The sequence below is a fragment of the Mastomys coucha genome, unplaced genomic scaffold (genome assembly GCF_008632895.1).
Source record: "Mastomys coucha isolate ucsf_1 unplaced genomic scaffold, UCSF_Mcou_1 pScaffold22, whole genome shotgun sequence".
NCBI lineage: Eukaryota > Metazoa > Chordata > Mammalia > Rodentia > Muridae > Mastomys > Mastomys coucha.
In genome coordinates this window covers 240,725,324-240,746,995 of record NW_022196905.1, presented here as the reverse complement: position 1 = coordinate 240,746,995, position 21,672 = coordinate 240,725,324, and the positions used below count along the sequence as shown (strand labels likewise).

Genomic DNA, 21,672 nt, shown 5'->3' with positions numbered 1-21,672 from the left:
TTTTTGGTTTTTCGAGGCACGGTTTCTCTGTGTAGTCCTGGCTGTCCTGGAACTCACTCTGTAGACCAGGCTAATCTTGAACTCAGAAATCCACCTGCCTCTGCCTCCCAAACACTGGGATTAAAGGCATGCACCACCACCGCCCGGCCTTATCTTCTGGTTTCTGAGTGGCATTTATTCCTGAAATCCTCCCACTCAATTTCACATATGTCTTATCTAAGATAACTTTTGGGACAACAATTTTGGGTGTTTGTTTGTTTTTTAGTTGTTTTGCTTTTTGGTTTTGTTCCATTTCTGTTTGTTGTTGTTGTGGTTGTTTTGTTTGTTTTTGTTTTTCTTTACCCAGCTCTGTAAGAAGTACCCAGGAGAATAACTTTAAAAGAACAGGGATTTAGTTGTACCTACAGATTCGAAGTTTCAATCTATGGTCAAACTTGCTTTATCCTTGTGGACCTGTAAGGCGGCCAAGTATCTTGGTCAGCAACATGCTACAAAGCAAAGATGTTCATATCCTGGAAGACAGGAAGCACACTGGTTTCCTGTCTCCAGTTTGGATCTACTTTTTACTTTTCATTATTTTCCAAATAATACCACAGTATTGGTACAGTATCTTTCACTAGGTACTTAATTACACTAGAGGCCCCTGTATCTAATCACTTTCCAAAGCCAACGAACTGGAAACTACCTCCTAAAGATTCAAGTGTGTCTGGGGATTTCCTAGTCAAAGCATGATTAGAACTGCCCATATAGGTTGTTCAAGCTTGCTTACTCTGAGAATCAGCACGGACTATTACATATTCTTACTTTTGTATTTGTTTACTGTCGGAATTCACTTTTCCCAGACAACAGACATCAGGAAGCCAAAGTCCCAGTGGCCATCAGGGTCCTGGACGTCAATGACAATGCTCCTAAGTTTGCTGCCCCTTATGAAGGCTTTATCTGTGAAAGCGATCACCCCAAGCCACTCTCTAACCAGGTAAGCCTGGCTTCTCCTGTCCTGACCATCAGCAATGAATTTAAAGTAGAGCTTGTTTATTTTAATATTCAAGTCGTATTACCACCTTCTCTCCATGAAATTTCATGTGTTAGTCCTGCTTTTATGAGATGTTAAAAATAAGTCTGCTCAGAAATTCTGTATAAATGATATTCTAATATTATCATTCTTTATTTATGAACTGCCTTTCTCTTTCAGCCAATAGTTACAGTTAGTGCAGATGATCAGGACGACACAGCCAATGGACCAAGATTTATCTTTAGCCTACCCCCTGAAATCATTCACAACCCAAACTTCACAGTAAGAGACAACAGAGGTTCGTACCATAGTTCCTATGAATTCATAGATGTAGAGATGGAAAACAAATGCCTTTTATATTCCACAGCACAAATGTTTTTACTAATCTAATAATTCCTTCCTGTTGAAGAATAAACAAGGAATAATAATGCCACTTCCGTTTTGACACATGGACTCATTTGATACATATGAATAAGTGAATCTAATTTTATTTTCCTAGTTTTTTTTTTCACATTAGCTTTGATATTCATGAAGCAGCAGGAAAAGCAAGTGGGGAAGCTTACAGGGTCAATATGCAAACAACTCCATTTATCTAATTTTTAAAAAAGATTGATAAACCCTTCTGGGGAAGCGTGGCTTTATGAATATTGATATCAAGTAAAGCATTAAAAGAGATTAGTTCAACTTTGTAAGGCAGCATAATCTTTCACATACAGGCCTTCCCCTCGAAACATAGTTGCAATGCATGTGGCTGGGAACAGAACTTCATATCAAAAAGAACTGACACTGGTATTGCTGGAAGAGGTTAAAGTGAAGCACTATTTGTTCACTGCAAACAACAACAACAACAAACAACAACAAAAGGACCAAATTCAATGTAGTTCTTGATTCTCATTCTGGCAGTCAAGGAGGCTACAGACTTGTAGATTGCTAGAAGGTGAAGGACATGGTTTGATTGTGTAGACCTAAAGTGGCACAGTCCTGGGACCAAATTAGTAGCAGAGCCCAGGCTAGTCTGCTGTCCCCTGAGAGTTTCTTCCCAGTGGAGATTGTGTATGTAAACCTATCATAATGTCAGCCTATGAAGTTGAAACAAACTATTGTATTAGAATTGTGGCTTGTATCAGGACAGATCACACCAGGCCAGCACAGTTCTGTGGGAGAGGTTTATTGGGGGAGAAAAGGAAAATAGAAAAGAAATAAGGATGGTGATGAAGAAGTAGAAGGAAAGAGAGAGAAGGTCAGAGGGCTTTGCCTTTTATTTGGGCCATGACATAATCACATGCACCACTGAGCACAGATTAAGGATGGGCAGATGAATGCTGGAAATGTATGGTGGTTGCCATGGCAACAGATGCAGGGGGGGGCTGTCCTTGTAGTCTGTGGGTGATGTCATCACTGGATTCAGAGGTTGTAGACCACAATGCTAACACAACCAATATCATCATCCAGGATGGGAAACAGAGGAAGGCCTTCTTGATTTAGGTGTTTCATTAGCTGCATGCTTTCGTGTAAATAATGTAGGGCTAATGCTTTCATCATTTCTGAGAACAAACTCAGAGGCAGAGATCACAAACTAATGCAATGACCACAGTTCCTACCCAACACTGTTATATTTCAGTACCATAATGCCAGTCACCAGGATCCAAGCACTGTTTTCATTACTCCACATTCAGGTCATTCACATTTCACAGATAAGGAAAATGAAGCACAAAACTTTTAAATAATTTTCCTAAAGTCAGCCATCAAAATAGAACTTAGAGCTGAGTTTTAAGCTAAGTGGTCTAGATTGATGTTACTTCTTTAACTTCTTCCTGTGCTGATATTGTAGTGGAGCAATATTCCTTTTGTTACTTAGATCTGGAGGCAAAGTGGTATGACATATTTTAATATTTTGTGAAATGACTCAAAATAATATCATGACTTTGCTTCCTTCATTTTTGTCCTTAACCTAGTTTTATTTCACACTCTTGGCTTTATGTTCAGAAGTAGGTTCTTTTAAGAAATAATTGACCTGAGATCTAAGACACAGGCCTATAATTCCCCCTGCTCTGAAGGTCCAGGCAGGAAGATGGCAAATTTGAATACGTGCTGAACTACAGAATGGGTTCAAAGGAAGCTTGCACAACTTAGTAAGAACCTGTCTCAAAAAATAAAATTAACTAAAAGGACCTTGATATGTAGCTGCCTCTTAGAGTGTTCCCATGGTATGCAATAGGCATAAGTTCAAAGGTTCAATCCGCAGCATAGAAGATGGGAATGAGAGAGGGAGGAGTGAGAGAGAGACATACATAGGGACAGACACAGAGACTGAGGCACAGAGTCAGAGAGAGACAGAGAAAGAGAGAAAGATACATTTTGATTTTGCAAAACACTAGGGTAGACAAGAATCTCAGCCAGGGGCACATATGTTCAGTTGGCCAGAGAGTAACACATAACTCATTTTTGTTATGGTGTTTCTGCAGTACAGAGGGACTAGAGTGCAGATGCGAATAAATGGGTCCTTAGCTAAGTTGAGAAAGGTATCTGTAGATATTTGATAAGGCTTTCTGAGGTATCTGCATCTCTGTATTTTAGCACAAGAGAATGCCCACCTTTGCTGCTAACAGTTCCTTTCTTTCCACACTAGTTTCCAATACTACCTTTTATAGGCACCTGGCTTTGTTTTGCATTACAGTGGTAACATCACTTCTGACTTACTTTTCCCATCAGTGAGGCAACATGATCAGTTGTCCAGGAAACTCTGGGAGAATCGCACAGGCTTGTTATGTCCCTGCTGCTTTTAAGGTCTCCTTTCTAAAATATTTGTGCTCATATTTTTATCTCTGTGTTGATATAATCCCCAAATTACATGGGAAGTCTAATGCCTTGCTCTAATACCAGCAAGATCTGCATTTACACTATGCCTCCTGAAAGCAGCAGGCTGTTCTGGGCTTTACTCAGTGTACCAGTGGTGTTAGACTCAGCATCTGCTCAGCCTTATTTATTTATTTATTTATTTATTTATTTATTTATTTATTTATTCATTTTTGTAATGTGAAATTGTATTTTGTCTCCATTAACCCCTGTGAACACTGTGGTATGGCATATTATTCTCCAGAGGTTTATGAGTATTTTATTTTGCCACAGTACTTTGTGGATACCATCTATAACTTCATAGGGATTATATTACCACCAATGAGCCAGCCACCCAAGCAATCCTCCTCTCCCGTCCTCTCTTTTAGGAGACTAATCCTACTGCCGAGCTATACTTTTGCAGAGAAATGGTACTTTTTAAGAAAAATTGCTTTATTAACTATGGCAAACAGTTAATGAAAACTCCCATGTTTAGTGCTATTACAAAACTTCTAAGCAAATACAGTCCTATAATTATCATTTAATAGAGTTTCTTTCTGCTGGCTTCTAAAAGTAATTACACATTGAAGTAATCCAAAAGGAATAATCACATTCTGAAGCCTATTAATAGCCTACTGAGTTCCCGAATTCCTCGGCAGAGACTATTTTCCAGAGAAAACAGGAGATAATGTTTTAGAACCTGCTGAGTAAGAGTATCAAGTTCCTTTCTCTTTGAGTGTTTACTTCCATTATGCCATGTAAAGAGTCACTATTGTGTTTGCCAAATGTTGTCCTAAGCATCTTTAGAAATATAAGGGGCAACACATCTTAATAGAAATCAGCCTTTTATTTCATTTTGTCTTACTCCATCCTGCAGTCTCAGCTTCAAAGCTGTATCCGCAGGTATCAAGAAAGTAGAACACTTGATGGCTCTTCAACACGTAAGTCCATCCTCAGCTAGTAATATCTGAATGGAGTTGTTTGAGGATTTGAGATGCATTTACTTTGAAAACATCAGACTTACGACATCTCAAAAAACACAAGGAATGCATAATGGATAAGAAAAATAGAAGGTTGCAAAAGACAGGGAATTATCCCTCTCACCAAGCCAGCTCTTCACTAGGTTATAAAATCTTTTCAGAACCAATTTCACCCAGTTCTTTAAAGAGCCCATAAGGATATGTTATATGTCTTTCATCACAATTTCAAATGTGCATGAACATGAATTGTCAACAAGTACTGATCTATCCAAGGCCATATACCCCATCACTGATGAAATTAAGTCTAAATATTTGGAAGGTATTGCTCGGTGCATGTGATATAATAGAAATTACATAGAACACCATAATATTTTGCAGTTATTTCAGTTCTATCTTTGTTTACTCCATAGTTAAATAAGAACCATTCTTAGAGAGGACACATATGCAATTCTCCTCATCAGTCTAGAAACCAGGGAATGCATGAAGAGAAAAATGAAAAATGATTTCATTTCCGTTTCAATCATAGTCATAAAAATTTTAGTTAAATATATTTGTAAAGCATTTTATGATCTTCTGTTGCATAATTAATACATATCCCTTGTAAGAAAATTAGAAAATACAGAGAGCAGAAATAGGATTAAAAATAGCAAAAGCAGTATGATGGTACAGTCTCAAAAAACAGTCAATGTTGTTTTATAGTCCCTTCTAGGCGTTTGTTTTCTTATTTTTAAATAAAAATCAATTTAAACCATACATCTGTTTTCCACTGAGCAAGTGATATACATTGATATGCACCAGAATCTTGTTGGGAACGCAATATAACTATGGTCCTGTTTACTAAAGGACAACATTTGACTATTGTTTTTAAATTCATCGCTTTTGCACAGCTTTGCCATTTATGTGATTTAACTCTTTTTGAATGAATTCTTAGAATGACTTGAATAGATTGAAATATTTTTAACCAGTTTGTTATTTATTTTTCTTTTATTAAAAATAGATTTTTTACGTCATATACTTTGACTTAATCATAATATTCAAACTGTCCATTGAAAATGTTTTATTGATTATTGAAAGCATCAGAAAAGTCACTTCTCTCTGACTTTCTCATATGCCCACTAACCTCACATAACCATATTTTAGTCATTAACTAATTGACAAATAAAATAGTAATATTATTTCACAATTCTCGATCCTTTCATCATTTTGAAATTTAAATAAATTTTCATTGTTCCTTGTTTTTACTCTTTTAAAATGGAATTTTAAAATTTTTAGTTGTCTGCATGTATGTGAAGCAGTCAGATATGTGCACATAAGTCATTTCCCTACAGATACGGTGTCCTATTAGAGCTAACGTTACAAGTAGTTGTGAGCTGCCTGATGTGGGTGCTGCGAGTCCAATTAGGCCCTCTGCAAGAGCAGGACACACTTCATTGCTGAGTCACCTCTGCAGGCTCCTTGCTTTATTCCTAGAAAGTGGCTGTTCACATTCCTTTCCTCTGTTTTAAATAATAAACTCAAATTTTACAGTTGAGCTTAAAACCTTACCTTCTGGGAATGTTAACCTTTGACTTGTCCTTTTGTATTGTGCAGACATCTTGATGTGGCATCTTTTCAATCCTGATTATGCCATTTTCAATATGAACATTGTATTTTTCCTGTACCTTTTATTCTCATATTATCCTTAGAAATGGTTTTCTCACCAAAATTAACAACAGTATTTGACTCTCTATCTTTTCTTCTTCGCATGTCAGCTTTACATTTTAGCCTTTTATCTATGGCAATTATGCATTCTTATTTTTGTAGTCTTTTCATAAATTGAGAATATCAGAATATGTATAGGGTCAATAAGTTCAACTTCGAGCACCAGTGATACACATAGGCACATTAATGATTATGCAAATGGTGCTTTTAATTTCTAATATTTAAGTCATTCAGATTGATAATGACAAGCTGGTTGGTGCATCAAGTTAAAGCAAATTATTCAAAATTCACAAATTTAGATAGTTATAAAATAATTCTGTAAAATTAAACTTTCTAGTAATATTTTTATAATTGTGCATTATACTGATTTCTGAAATTATTAAAGCTTAAAATGTCTCAAGCTTGAGTCATGTAAATCCTTTTCTGTTTTACTCACACATACACACACACACACACACACAACACAAGCACACACGCATACACGTAACACAGAGAAACACACAAAGAGACACACAAATATACATATATACATATACACATAGATAAACAGATAGAAAGATAGACAGACAGACAGACAGATAGAGCTATTTGCCTGTCTCTGGGAAGCTGGAGCTTGATAGTAAACAAATGTTTTTTGGGGTAGTGACTTAATAATGAATTATCTTAATATATGGCAGAGTTTTAAAGCAATATATGGATCTACCTTGTCCTGAAAGGGTTTGATAAATTGGAAGAAGAAGCAAATTTGAGTGAGAAGGAAAGAAATTATTTCCCTAGGAGCCAGGCCTACTTTACTTTTCCCCATATATGTAGAGATCTCAAGAGCAGATTCTCAGACTAATGTGCCTTATAAATAACCAGAGTGCCCCAGTTGGTCATGGGATGAGAGTTGTTTACCTTCAGAGACTAAGACAGAGAACTAAGAGTAGCAAGGAAGGAGTTCCTGCTATTGTCAATATGAAGACAGCAGATGATTCAATTCCTTGCTGCCATGTTTCTCTTGATCAAATTTTAGCATGCAGGAACGATGCCATTTCAGGCAATATATGTTTGATGATCAAGATTTGGTGTCCAGTGTAGTTTAATATCAAGGGCTATTTCTCCACCATACCTTTTGTATTATTGTCACATTTTATGTATCTCCCCAATGGGCTACATCATCATCCTAATGCTTCTATTAGCATCCCAACCTGGTGCCGTGCTGACCATTATCATTATGAAACCTTGATTTTTGTCAGTATAATGAAAAAAACTGTGCAGGTAAAAGCAGCATGCAATTAGAAGCCCATGTTCCAGACAAATTTTTGAAAGTTGAATTTATTTTCTCTATTTATAGAAACACTACCATCTTTGCATGATATATACTGGTAATTAGTGGCAGTATTTGCAATGTTTTACCTAGTGTGGAAAAAGTAGAACTGGTTATCTACTTTTATCCAAAACTGAAAATGTTGAGCATCAGAATGAAAATTCAAGGTGCTTGAAAAATATATTTTTTTAATCCTATGGAAATATATAGCCTAGAACTGAAGCATAAATATGTCCCTTACTTATGGAGTATATGCACTCCTATGTAGGCTGTTGCATTTGAAGCTTTGGTGACATTTCCAAGAATTCATTATTCTATCCTTGCCAATGAGTTTCTCATCCTCATTAGTCCCCTACTCAAAGAGAAGTTTCTAGAAAAGTATAAATATTCTCTTAGCATCATCAACAGGCTGACACTATACAAAGTGCTACTGTGAATGGAAGCAATGTTAATCCTAAATATATTAATTTCATGTCTTAAAGGAAATAAGAAATATGGAGAAGATTCAAGATATAAACTACTTACATTTGATCCTTGACATTGAGTGGTTTGTTTCTTTATAGGCTTTTGTTAAATAAAAATATAATCTTGGAAGTCTCAAAGTGTAACACTTAAAATTAATGTAATATTCATCTTTTTATAGTTCCTTTTACTTACCATGTAGAAATTTCTCGGTCCCTGTAAATATGCCCATTTTAACTACTTCTTTTCCTTTCATAAATCCAAACTAAGGATACTCACAAAGGCAGTGTGAGTGGCCAGCTGCTTAGAATAATTTTGATGAAAATTATACACAGTCATTCTTAGAAGGCAATATTTGTCCACAGAAAGGAGTTTTACTAGTGTTGTTTGTGACTTTCCCACAAGACCATTTAGAATTGATTTTCACTTGTTCCTGACAATATATATTTTTTTTATTTCTGACTATGTTCTGCATGGATCATGAGAAATATCATCATAGGCTACAATGCTAGTCTGAGAACTGCTCATATGGAAAAAGATCAGACTCATATGGGAGGTGGGCAATGTGGGCTTACAGAGAAAATATGTTATATATTTAAGCAATTTAGATTATTTCAATGTAAGGTCAAATTCATAAACAAGTCTTCTATCTATGACCTTCACATTTCATTAAGGCCCATGGGTGGACTTTGCATTGGATGCTAAGCTTCTGGTTGGCAGATTAAGTTGGTCCTTTGGAAGACAAGCACAGAGGACAATCAAAGACGTATATCACATCATTTAGTTCTAGTAAGGTCTCAGGCAGAATATGAATAGATCTCCTTGTTTTAAAGATGAGCAAGTGAGGCTCTAGACAGCATAAAACAACATTCATCATTGAATCTTGCAATTAGTATTTCTGGAAGACTCATAGTCCATTTCTTCCTGTCTCCCAAACTGATCCTAATGCCTTGTCCATAAACATCCTTTACTAGATGATATGTAAAAAGAAGTATTAAAGATCCCACTGTTATATCACTCACAGATTTGACCCAGTTCAGCCATCTTGGAACTTGAATGCACTTTTCTGTAATAATTTTAGTGTTTCTGAGAACAGCTGGATTTACAGAGGATAACACATCTTGGACTCACATATTGCTGGTGTTTTCAGAATTACATTACACTAGTGTTTGGGTTTCAATACCTCCCCTGTAGAAGCCTGACTTCTGTGATCTGAAGAGGCAAGCTTACATGGATAAATTGTTTAAAAATAGGTGTTAAGTTATGATTTAAAAAGATTTTATGAAAACAAAAAGAAAACATGGTCACTTCAGGTTATTTCCAGCCATGCTATCATGGTACCAGAGTAGAACCTGTATAGTCAAGCAAGTCACAGTCTGCTATGGAGCTCACCCATATTACAGTTAGTTTGACAGAAACAATCAGTTTGCTTATGTTTATGCAGTTATTAATATTTATTTTATTCATAATGCCTATAATGATATTTCAGGTCATTGAACTGGAGTAAAGATGGCAAATGTTTAGTTGTCTCCTAAATTGTATTTGAATCCAGAAAAATAGAAAAGAGACAATGTCTTTAAATAGTTTATTGTATTTCATTTTTTTGGGGGGTTGAGGGTTGAGACAGTGTTTCTCTGTATAGCCCTGGCTGTCCTGGAACTCATTCTATAGACCAGGCTGGCCTTGAACTCAGAAATCTACCTGCCTCTACCTCCCAAGTGCTGGGATTAAAGGCGTACCCCACCACTGCTGGTTTAAATAAATAAATAGTTTACTATAGACACATACACTTAATTGCTAAGTGAGGGATAGTATTGTCGCAGAGAACAGAAGAGCATCATTACGAGGCTGTTATTTGGCTAGTTTACTTTACACACTATTTTATGTAATATATGAAACTTTTCTCCAATGAGAAAAGCACAGTGTACCAGTCATACAAAATCCAGAAGATATAGAACTGAGAGACACGGTGCTTTGGCTTGCTGAAGGGGTTGGCAGTCCAACGGCTGAGAACCTGTTATCCTAAAGATTGCCAATTTCAGTGAACCAATATAGCTTACCTTCAGCACCACTCAGACTGTGTGCTCAACCTTCCATGACAACAGATCTCCCAAGTAAAATAATTTTTGTTACCAAAATACATAAATTTAATTTTGAGAGTTTTGGATATTTTCCTACTATAGAAACAAATTTATGGCCCATCAAACTACTTTAGGCTTGCCAGCTAGTGGGATTTGCTATCGGCTGTAGAATTCCCTTTGCTATGAATTATTACTCTATAACCTACAAATGGATAGTCCACATCAGCAGATCAAGGTGATGGAGCATGTGCAATTTCTACTGTTTGTTTTTTTTAAACCAATATTTTTCCACTAGATAACATATTCTATATTTTGAAGTTGCCTGTAGAGTGAACATGATGAGGAAACATTGGGGAATAGAAGTTATAAAACATGGAGAAATATGATAGTCAACATCTGGAATTTTGGTTAAACTTTTCCCAGTACCTAATTACACTATTTGCTCAACAAATATTTATTAAATTTCTGCTGTGTGCCTGACAGTAAAGGGCCTGAGATAAATCAGATAAAATCCCCTGTTCTCTCGAAATCCCCGATCTCATAGAGGTCAAAGTGGTTTTACCAACAAATCCTGAGTGATATGTAGAGTGTGTACCTCTGTAGAAATAGGAACATACAATGTTATGAATCACAATATAAAGGAATAATAAAGGTGTCTAGGAGGCATCTTTGAAGGGTAATCTGGGATGTATTCTTGAGCCAGGAGAAATCCAACTTCTATGATAGAAATAATAGCTATTTGAGGCAAGGAACATTGGATAAAAAGTCAAGACAGGTAGAACAGCAATGAATGCTTCAAAAACAAGTGAGTTCTCCACACTGGGCTGAGCTGGTTCATTTGGGACAACAGGCTATGTTAGCCTGGAAGACATGATCAGGTCTAAGTAAAGAAAACACAATGTTATGCTTCACAATTTTGGGCTGTGCAACATGAATAAGAACTTATGAATCAGGTGTGGGTAACATGCTTAATGAGTTGGTTGCTTATGCTTGTTTGAAATCCAAAGAAACAAGAATCAGCTGTAATGTTACTCAAGTATTTGGATTTTACTGAAGGAATTTTCCTATGGTATATGAGTGGGTTTACATTTTTGGTGAACCTGGAGGAAGGATGTGGAATTTCTTTAGAAAATTCAAACCCAAACTGCCAAAAGACAGATCTTAAAAAGCCAGTTTCTTTGTTTTGTTCCAAAATGTAGAGATGATTCTGTGATCATATTGTGCTATATCAATGACTTCTATTGACATCTATCAGAATTAATAAGTGAGAAAAGTTTCAACTTTAGTTTTGGTAATACAAAACATGCCTGTATGCTGGCAAGCTGCAGGGAACTATGATTGGTATGGACCTAAGATGAAAACATACCCTGTCTCTCTTCTTCAAACAGATAACACTGCAGGAGTTTATGCCCGACGTGGAGGGTTTAGCCGGCAGAAGCAGGACATCTACCTCCTGCCCATTGTGATCAGTGATGGTGGCATCCCACCTATGAGTAGCACCAATACCCTCACTATCAAAGTCTGTGGCTGTGATGTGAATGGGGCACTGTTGTCCTGTAATGCTGAAGCCTACATCCTGAATGCCGGTCTGAGCACTGGGGCATTGATCGCCATCCTTGCCTGCATCGTCATTCTTCTGGGTAAGGATCTCCCTGTCCCATGGTGCAACCAATGCATGTGCTTCAAGAGATTTATCCAGTACAGGCTGACTGCCAGGTTGTACTGCATTCAATCACATGGTTTAAAACAAACTGCAAGATGTAATAGCACCCAAGAAGTCTATTTCAGAGTGGGTAGGACAGGTGAGTTGGCAAATTATGCTGAAATAGTTTGAGAAAAGTCATAATGTGTACTTTTTATGGTATGACCAGACTGTAAGGCAAATGTTATCTATGAGCTGGAGGGGCACTGGAAACAGTTTTATAGCTGAATAGGCAGAAACCTGGTATATGAGGGGAGTTTTCTGTATAAGAACAAACATAAAAATGGATTGGGGCAATGGAACAGAAAGAATAATTGTGATAGAGAGATGAAGAAAGAGGAGGACCTAAGCCAGAAGAAGCAGAGCAGTGATCTTCTAATTATCTGCAACATCCATCCATCTGTATTGCTTTGGCATATTGTCATGCCCATGAGCTTCTCCAGCAGTTGTTGATGGTGAGGTAGGCCTTATCCTCTGCTCATGTCCTAACAGAACCAAGTATCACTGTAGAACTTCAAATGTAAGGCATCTGATAACAAATTTATACATTTTTCTATGGAATGAATTAATAGGACCACCTCCAGAGAATGGAGACACGAAGGTTGGTTTAACAGTTACTGGTTGCTATTTGGGAGTCAGAATTGATGGAAAAGCCTGAGACATATATAGACAGAAGTCTTCAAAGTCTCTATATTAGATGAATTCCCAGATTCTCAAGGAAGGAATTCACAATCAAACAGAGGTACACAGTAGATCTATGATTGAGGCATAAGGCAGTATGGATGTAGGGTAGAGAATGCCTCTCAGTGCCCAAGAAGGTCAGACATATGTTCCCAGAGAACATGCATAAATTCTGGAAGCAGAATTTTATAGTTAATAAAAGAGGTTTAAAGAAAACTGCAAGGCTGGACTATATGGGTGCTCCAAACAATATATAAAGCTCTCTCAAGAATTAATGCTGGATGCATAAACCAAAGTATGATAATAAATGTTATGATGCCATGGAACAGGAGCCGATAGCTCTGTCTTGTTTCTGACATGGGAAACCAAGAAATGTTCCTTAACTGAATGACAAAACCAAACCAAAACACAAACAAACAACAACAACAAATCCACTAGTTATCCAAATAAAAACAAAAGAGTGAAAGGGACACTCGAGAGATGAGTATGCAGCAGAGAAGTCCTAGGGCTTTGTGGAAATTGTGGAATCTGAGTTATGTCCAGTTTCTAATCCCTGCTTCTCCTCGGAATGATGTGAACCCAAAGAAGCTCTCACTCCATTTGCCAAAAGCAGCTTCAAGCCTTCTTTTTAGTCTTGCTAAGTGTGTGGGAGAGCCTTCAAACAAAAGATTGTTGGAGCCTCCTGATGAGGGTGGGGAGGGCACTGAATCGATAGAAATTAAGAAGTATCTAGCGTTCCTTATAAATGACTGCTGGCTCTGCCAAGTCCCCAAGCCTAATGGAATACCTCTCCCAGGAAAGATAGGATTGCTTCACCTGGGCTTTTAAATAGCACTCTGCTTTTATGTTCATATAGGCAGCATTATTTTTTTCTTCTGAGGGTTTTATAATTGCACCTTCTCCCACCCTTATGATAAGGTTTAGTTCTGTATTACAGAGTGGGGCCTTTGGACAGGAGCAGCCTCTTTTCACCTCAGTCCTGAGTGAACATTTTAATCTTAAAGGTGGGGAAGCCAGTTGCACTCCTTTGCAAGAAGAAATAGGCTTTTGCCTCTTTCAGGAAACAGTAATCCTCCTCGCTGATTCTTCAGAGGACTGCCAAATAACATTAGGATTCACTTGCAAAACATTGAAGATAATTCCAACCTGTCAGTTCACAGGGCACGATGCTCTCAGGGCAGACTGTGCAGACAGAGACAGGTCAGCATGTAACTCTTTTTGGGAGTTCTGGAAAAGCTATCCTTTTTTTTTATATATATCACTCCAGCTTCTGAAGCAGAGCCCCTCGGGGAATGAGTAAGCAGGCAGGTTGGGCTGAACATTGGCTTACATTCTTTTTCTTCTCCTACAGTCATCGTTGTGTTGTTTGTGACCCTGAGGAGGCAAAAGAAAGAACCACTCATTGTATTTGAAGAGGAGGATGTCCGTGAGAACATCATAACCTATGATGATGAAGGGGGTGGTGAGGAAGACACGGAAGCCTTCGACATAGCCACCCTGCAGAATCCTGATGGTATCAATGGATTTATCCCTCGCAAAGATATTAAACCTGAGTATCAGTATATGCCTAGACCTGGGCTGCGACCAGCACCCAACAGTGTGGATGTGGACGACTTCATCAACACAAGAATACAGGAGGCAGATAATGATCCCACGGCCCCTCCCTATGACTCCATCCAAATCTATGGTTATGAGGGCAGGGGTTCCGTGGCTGGGTCCCTGAGCTCCTTGGAGTCTGCCACCACAGATTCAGACCTGGACTACGACTATCTACAGAACTGGGGACCTCGTTTTAAGAAACTAGCAGACTTGTATGGCTCCAAAGACACTTTTGATGATGACTCTTAACAATAATGATACAAATTTGGCCTTAAGAACTGTGTCTGGCATTCTCAAGAATCTAGAAGATGTGTAAACAGGTATTTTTTTAAATCAAGGAAAGGCTCATTTAAAACAAGCAGAGTTTTACAGAGAGGAAACATTTAATAAAACTGCAAGGACATCAAAGTGGAAAATACTGTGAAGTACCTTTTCCCACTCAAAAAGCAAATATTGAAGTTGTTTATCACCTTCACTAGAGAAAAACCACTTGGCACACAAAATATTTAAATGAAGGAGAAGTCCACGGTGAACTTACAATGAAGGGAAATTGTCTATGTGTTATGAACATCTAAGTCTCTCTTATTTTATTTTTTAATTTCTCGAAGAAGCTTCCACAAAATTAGAAAGGACAACAGTTCTGAGCTGTAATTTCGCCTTAAACTATGGACACTCTATCTGTAGTGCATTTTTAAACTTGAAATATATAATATCCAGCCAGCTTAAACCCATACAATGTATGTACAATACAATGTACAATTATGTCTCTTGAGCATCAATCTTGTTACTGCTGATTCTTGTAAATCTTTTTGCTTCTACTTTCATCCTAAACTAATACGTGCCAGATATAACTGTCTTGTTTCAGTGAGGAGCACCCTATTTCTATGTCATTTTTAATGTATCTATTTGTACAATTTTAAAGTTCTTATTTTAGTATACATACAAATATCAGTATTCTGACATGTACGAAAATGTTACAGCATCACACTTATATTTTATGAACATTGTACTGTTGCTTTAATATGAGCTTCAATATAAGAAGCAACCTTTGAAATAAAAAAAAGATTCTTTTTTAATTCTGGGTTTGATTCTTAACCTTGAAAAAATAAGGATTTCTAATGATCCATTTATATTTCTAATTTAATTGTGATCTTTTAATAACCCTATTTATGATCTGTTGTCGTCTGCTGCTCTTATTGTTTATTTAAATCAAATATGTTTGAGTTTTTTAAAGATAAGATTCTGTAACTTCATGTAAATTATTTTTTGTATGTTCTGGCTTTTTCTGGAGTATATCTTCTAAAGAAGGACATTAGAGATCTAGACTAGCCTATGATTAGCCTATGATTTTACAATATGTTATATATTATGCATTTAACTTGTGAATTCATAGTTATGAGAGACAAATTCATGAGGACTGCCAGACCTCTCGATGTTCTAGATATAGACTTGATGCCCTGCATTGAGCATTGTGGAATTGAAGGGGTGCATAGTCAAAACCAACTCTGGTTTTCATTATGTAATTTTTATTAGGATAAAGACTGACTGACAGTTGAAAGTGCTTATTTTTGTCCTCCTGTAATTTTATTTTGTCTTCAAATAATATAAAATTTCAAGTCTTAATGAAAGAAAGGGCAATTCACTTTCCTACCTTTATTTTAGACGATGCTTTGGGCCAAGTACTCTCAGTGAGATCAGGGATGATGTTGAACATTGATGATTGATGCCATTTGATCTGTGCTAATGTCACAGTCATCTGCAGTTGCCTCTAGTTTCCTGGGAATTGGAACTTCTGTGAAGGACCTTTCACTTGTACAACGGACCAAAGGTCCAGACAAAGCAATATGTGGGAAGACATCACAGAGAGTCACACTGCAAACACTTCCCCTCCTTTTCTTGAAACACAAGGCACATGATTTTTTTCTCTTGATTTATGGAAAAAATGATTTTTTTTTTACAATTTTGTGATTATTTCTTGAGATCTTATATACTGTTTTTTATGATGTGTTCACTCCCACTTCACTTTGCATTGATATCAAATCAGTTGACTAATTCAGTGGGAGAAACTCAGTGGACATTGCCACTTGAGAGTCTTTTATCCCAGGAAAGAATGTGCATTCTTGGTACTTGCATAATTACAGGTTATGTTTATTTTATAGATAGAATTTGTAATCCAAAGAATATTTTGCTAGGTTTACACCAATCTCCAATTGAATTTGAAATAACTGAATAACTAAACAGGAAAATGAACCTCGCTGACTCAGCTGTAAGTCCCCTTACTATCACAACAATCCTTTTATATATATATAGGAATGTAGTCAGAATAGAGTTGGCAACTTCATTTTCACATTTTCATGTCAAGGAACTTTTCCCCCAGGACTGTCTACTTTTCAATACTTAAGAAGGCTTGTTTTTCCCTTTCTTTTCCCTATTTTCTTTTCTATTTTTTTTAACTTAAAGGATCTTTAATGTTTGTAGAATCCTCTTAGAAGCTTGGAAATAAAATGTCTTTCCCAATTCATGGAATCTTTTGTCATTCGGAACATGTTAACTTAAGAGCAATCTTGTCTTAAACGGTCCTATCTTATTTGGCTATAAAGCAATCACAGGTCACAACATTGGTGTACACACACATGGAAAAGACTGCTGGTATGTTCTATCTGCTGTGTGTCTATCTGGTGTGATATAGCTTATATTCCTCATTCATTCATTCACTCATTCATTCATCAATTTACCGATGCATTCATTCTTCAAAAATCTGATTTTTTGCATGTCATACAGTAGCAAACTTGAAGTTTAGAATAATCCTTGCTATCCTCTCCGATAGTGTTCATTTTTCTCAATTATGGTTCAAATTATCTGTTTTGTTGACTTCCATTCACCTGCTTCACGTTCAGATCGCCTTACCCCTCAAGACAATGCAATGCTGGGGGAAAAATAAGTATGATGGAGTACAAAGGACAAAAGGGTAAGATGGAATATAGGTTTATTACAACTCTTCTGGTCAGAAATCCTGAGCATCCGATTTACATGTACTAGAGAACCTTTTATAGATACTGATTCATGATACCTAGTGAATACAGCTCCCTTAGTCCAGTGGGATCTGGTAAAGAGTGTTTGAGATTGCTCTTGAGCCTTGAGCTATGCATTTCTCTACTTTATGAGTGTCTTTATAGTTCAGTCAAAAGAGACATAGAGAAACGGGACTGTTGAAGGAGCAGCTCAATGGAACAAGCAGTTCATGACAGATTAGAAGCATATACACTGAGAAACATGACAGGGCATATCTCTAGGAAGTTGAAAATGAGCTATAGTGAGACCATAAAATTCAGTTCATCAGAGATGGGAAAGACGAACAGGCCTGTTTTGCTCAAGCTCTACTAGGCTGGTTTGTGAAACTGTCAAAAGTTACTTTTGCTCTTGGTTTTTCTCCACAGAGAAGCTACAGTATTAAAAACAACAACAAAACAAACAAGCAAACAAAAATTCAGATCACAGGATTCTTTTACATAAGCGCCTTTTCTGTTTTTCTCAAAGACTTAAGATGAATTTTGATTCCTTTGCTTTCTTACTCTATGAGAGTATGATCCTGTAAATCTCTTCAATTTTTCTTCCTCAGTCCATCCTGCTGTCAGTGCCTGGTGATGAATCTACACTGGTTGCCTTTCAGTTCTCATGCAGATAAAATTTGCCCCTCCTCCACTGTACATGGTCAGTTAATGGCCAGTTTTCTGAGAGCCAGTGGTCACTCATAGTTTATGGCCTTTTGGGGGAGGCTGGAGATTTCTGAGCACCCATGAGAATATAAGAAGGCATTACTTCTGCTTTCTCATTTTGAAAGAACAATACATATTTGCTGTGGATGACTGCACCCTGACATGACAGGGATTTCAGGACTTGATGGCTGATTAAAGAAAAGCATTATGATTTTAAACTTCTCTTTCTGAGAAATTTGGACTGCTCTGATCTTGAAACCTGAGATAATGTTATGAAGAACAGAGAATGAAATTGGAGAAAAGAAGTTTAGCTAAATCGAGAGAGTCATCTAAATTAGAGATGTTGTGACAGCTAGCATCTTATCTGGTAGGAACTTATAACCACATATGTGTAAGTACTCACGGGAGATGCAGGGGTGAGCAGAGGCTGAAGAATTATTGATTAGGAACACAAATTCAACAACTTCTTCTAATGGGCTTTCGGTAGCTTATCCCAACTTTAAAAGGCTGCCTCTTAGGATAGGTATGTCCGGTTTTGAAGACTAATACAGACTTTACTTTTATTATCATAGGTAACATATATAATTTATCCTTGCATCTAAAAGCCTTTGAAAACTAGAAAGAAAGTTTCACATAGTTTTGCTTATTCCCTTAAACTAGTAAAAGTTTTGAAGCCTCTTTTTCTATGGGAGTTGTATGCTAACACATTAAAACCCATCTTATTCCTGTGGCAACTCAAAGTGTGTCTTCCAGGGAAGGATGTTGTAGTCTTGAAGGCTAAATATATCTCCAGAGAGCTACAGGAATCCCTGTGAGAGTTGTAGTGAGAAGAGTCTCAGAGATTGTGCCCTGACCAAGAGCCCCGTCCTCTAAGCTTGGGCTGAAGGTGTCAGAGGAGATGGCTGTTCCTCAGGATCTGTAGCTTAGCTGTTACACTCGTGTTGAGAACATGGAAAGAGATAGAGATTTCCTCATGTTCCCTTGCTTAGTTTACTACGTGTGGTTTTATAACATACTGGTATCAAACCTCAGCAGACTTAGCTGCCTGCTAGGTTCAAAGTGTCTTAGGAACCAAAACTGTGACTTGTACTGCTGAAAATGTCACCTGTGGATTTTTAAAATCAAATATAAAAGGGAGGAGCTAGGCAATCTGTAGGAGTTCATGTTATGTTTCACAGAGAAGGCTGATATTTCATCTTCTTTATGAAAGTAAAAAAAATATAAGAGCAAAGGAGCTCCCTCACTGAATGGCCTGCAAGTTCTCAGTATGGGGAAAATATTTGCAATCTATCTCTTTACATGGAAAGTTGATTTCATATAGGTGAAAACTTGCTCCATTGTTCTTTATAACTTTTAGAAAATGTTGGTCACACATGGCTATCTCTCAATGATTTACAGAGATGAAAGAGATTAAGGTTCAGGATGCACAACTCTTTAACTAATGTTTAGAAACAATACATTAAGTCCCTTTGTGTAAAATGCACTCAAACATGTAATAGCTCTTTAACTTCAGTGGGTATCTTGATCCCTCTGGAATTCATTTCTACATAACAGAAATAACAGAAATAACAGCCTCTAATTTGTCAGCAGTGGTGAAAATGAACCAACTCAAGTTTCTGGATCCACTACATGTTCCCAGGATTCACAAGAAGATGGCAGTAGTCACACAAATGCTTTATTGTTTCCCAACTTCATGTCCTCAGACAATACAAGAGAAGATACATCCTATATACTGCTCATTTCCTTCTCTCTTTAGAAACCAATTCACTCTCTCTTTTTTCTCTTCCCTGAACCCAAACAGATGACAGATGTCTTGACAGGATCATAGTTTGCTTTAGGCAGGGAGCTGACTGACAGTGCTCCTACCCCTAAAGAGAAAAAGAAAGCAACAACAACAACATTGCTTTTTCAGTGGATGCATGGAAGTTTGTGTAAACAAAGTAGCATAATACTGGAAAAGAAGGATATAAAATATCCATTAAGTATTTGTTAAGAAAACAATTTACCATAGCTGTAGTATATACATGTACATATGTACACACATATATGTAATTAATATGTGTAATATACATCATATGTATATATACATAGTATTATGGGTGCGTTGATGCTATTATTACTTTGAGCAATACTTTGGAGCGGAGGAGTTTATTTCATGCAGAGTTTCAGAGGTCAGTCCAAGGTAGAGAGTGCAGCAGTAAGAAAGTAGAGCAGAAAACACAAGAAAAGTCTACGGCAAGATAGAGGCCCAGCGATGCATACCTAGTGACCCACTTTCTTCCTCTATGTCCTACCATGTCATATCCCCACCACTTCCCAATAGGATACTAAATGTCCATATCCTCCAGTAGATTAATCTATCCAGGAAGTCAGGGCCCTCATGTTCCAACTGTATATGAAAGGACTCGCATAGACACAAGAACACGTATGCTTCTCTAACCCCTCGGCATATTTTTACTCACTAAAATTGACAATCACAATTACTCAGGGCAATTGGATGGGAACTCTGTATCAACTGATATTTGAAATTTGATTGCACTTGTCAAGAATTGCACACAGTTTGACAACTCCAACATAAGCAATTTCATGTTTGATATAATTTTGCCTCATTGTTCAAGTAATGGTGCTGCCTTTTATTAGACACATAACTCTTCTCTAAAAATATTTAGATTTTAAGGCATACAATTAGAATCCAATTTTCATTACAAGTCTAATGAGCTTAACTACAATACTTCCATCATTTTAGCACTTGGAAATTTGAAATTATTGTATGCTTTGATGACATTCTCCCCCTTTCCCTTCTTCCTAAGTAATAACTCAGAAAAAAATAGCTATGTTTGTTTTAAAGTATAATTAGCAAACTGTTTTTTCTTATGATTCAATAAATAGATGATGAATTAAATAATATTGACCTGAAGATATATCAGAGTGCGTTAGGAACTGCTAGTGGTCTATTATCGAATATTTCTTATATTTTTTATTTAAATTTAAATTTGTAGGGGCTGAAAAGATGGCTCAGGGGTTTAGAGCACTGACTGCTCTTCCTGAAGTCCTGAGATCATTTCCAGCAGTCACATAATGGCTAATAATCATCTGTGATGGGATCTGATGACCTCATGGTGTGTCTGAAGACAGGTATAGTATACACACACACACACACACACACACACATATATATGTATATATATAATAAATAAAAAATTAAAGAAAAAAATTTAAAACTTTAGATTATTAACACAGAATATGCATTGAGTAAATATTAGGGACAGGAACGCAAAAGTGGTTAGATAAAGAAAACTGGCAAGTAAGTTAGCCATTTCATTTTGCTTATAGGACAGTATTCAAAGCCATTACAATTACAAACATTAGTTTTTATAGGTGACTTGCCTTTTTTTAAGTTCTCATGTTGTGTTAATACCACTATGACCTCATGGAATTCTATGACACAGAAATAAAGACAACACTATAATGAAACAGTACTCATTACATTGAACAGATCTGTGAGGTGGCACCAGATTATCTTTATGACTCACAAACTTTTCGTGGGTTCACCATTTATGTGAATCTCCCTTTATCTACACATACAATAGAGTG

At 36.9% G+C, this 21,672-nt stretch overlaps 1 protein-coding gene across 3 annotated transcripts in view; it reads left to right on the top strand.

Annotated features, from left to right (window-relative positions):
• The window catches only part of Cdh11 (cadherin 11), a 155,312-nt gene extending 138,433 nt beyond the window's left edge, over positions 1–16,879 (top strand). For all 3 annotated transcript variants that reach the window (XM_031341050.1, XM_031341048.1, XM_031341049.1), the window contains 4 exons: positions 843–976; positions 1,193–1,310; positions 11,769–12,020; positions 14,115–16,879. In XM_031341050.1, coding sequence (XP_031196910.1) covers positions 843–976; positions 1,193–1,310; positions 11,769–12,020; positions 14,115–14,611 — 1,001 coding nt within the window. In that variant the 3' untranslated portion in view covers positions 14,612–16,879. The remainder of the gene's footprint in view (positions 1–842; positions 977–1,192; positions 1,311–11,768; positions 12,021–14,114) is intronic.
• Positions 16,880–21,672: the final 4,793 nt, after the last annotated feature.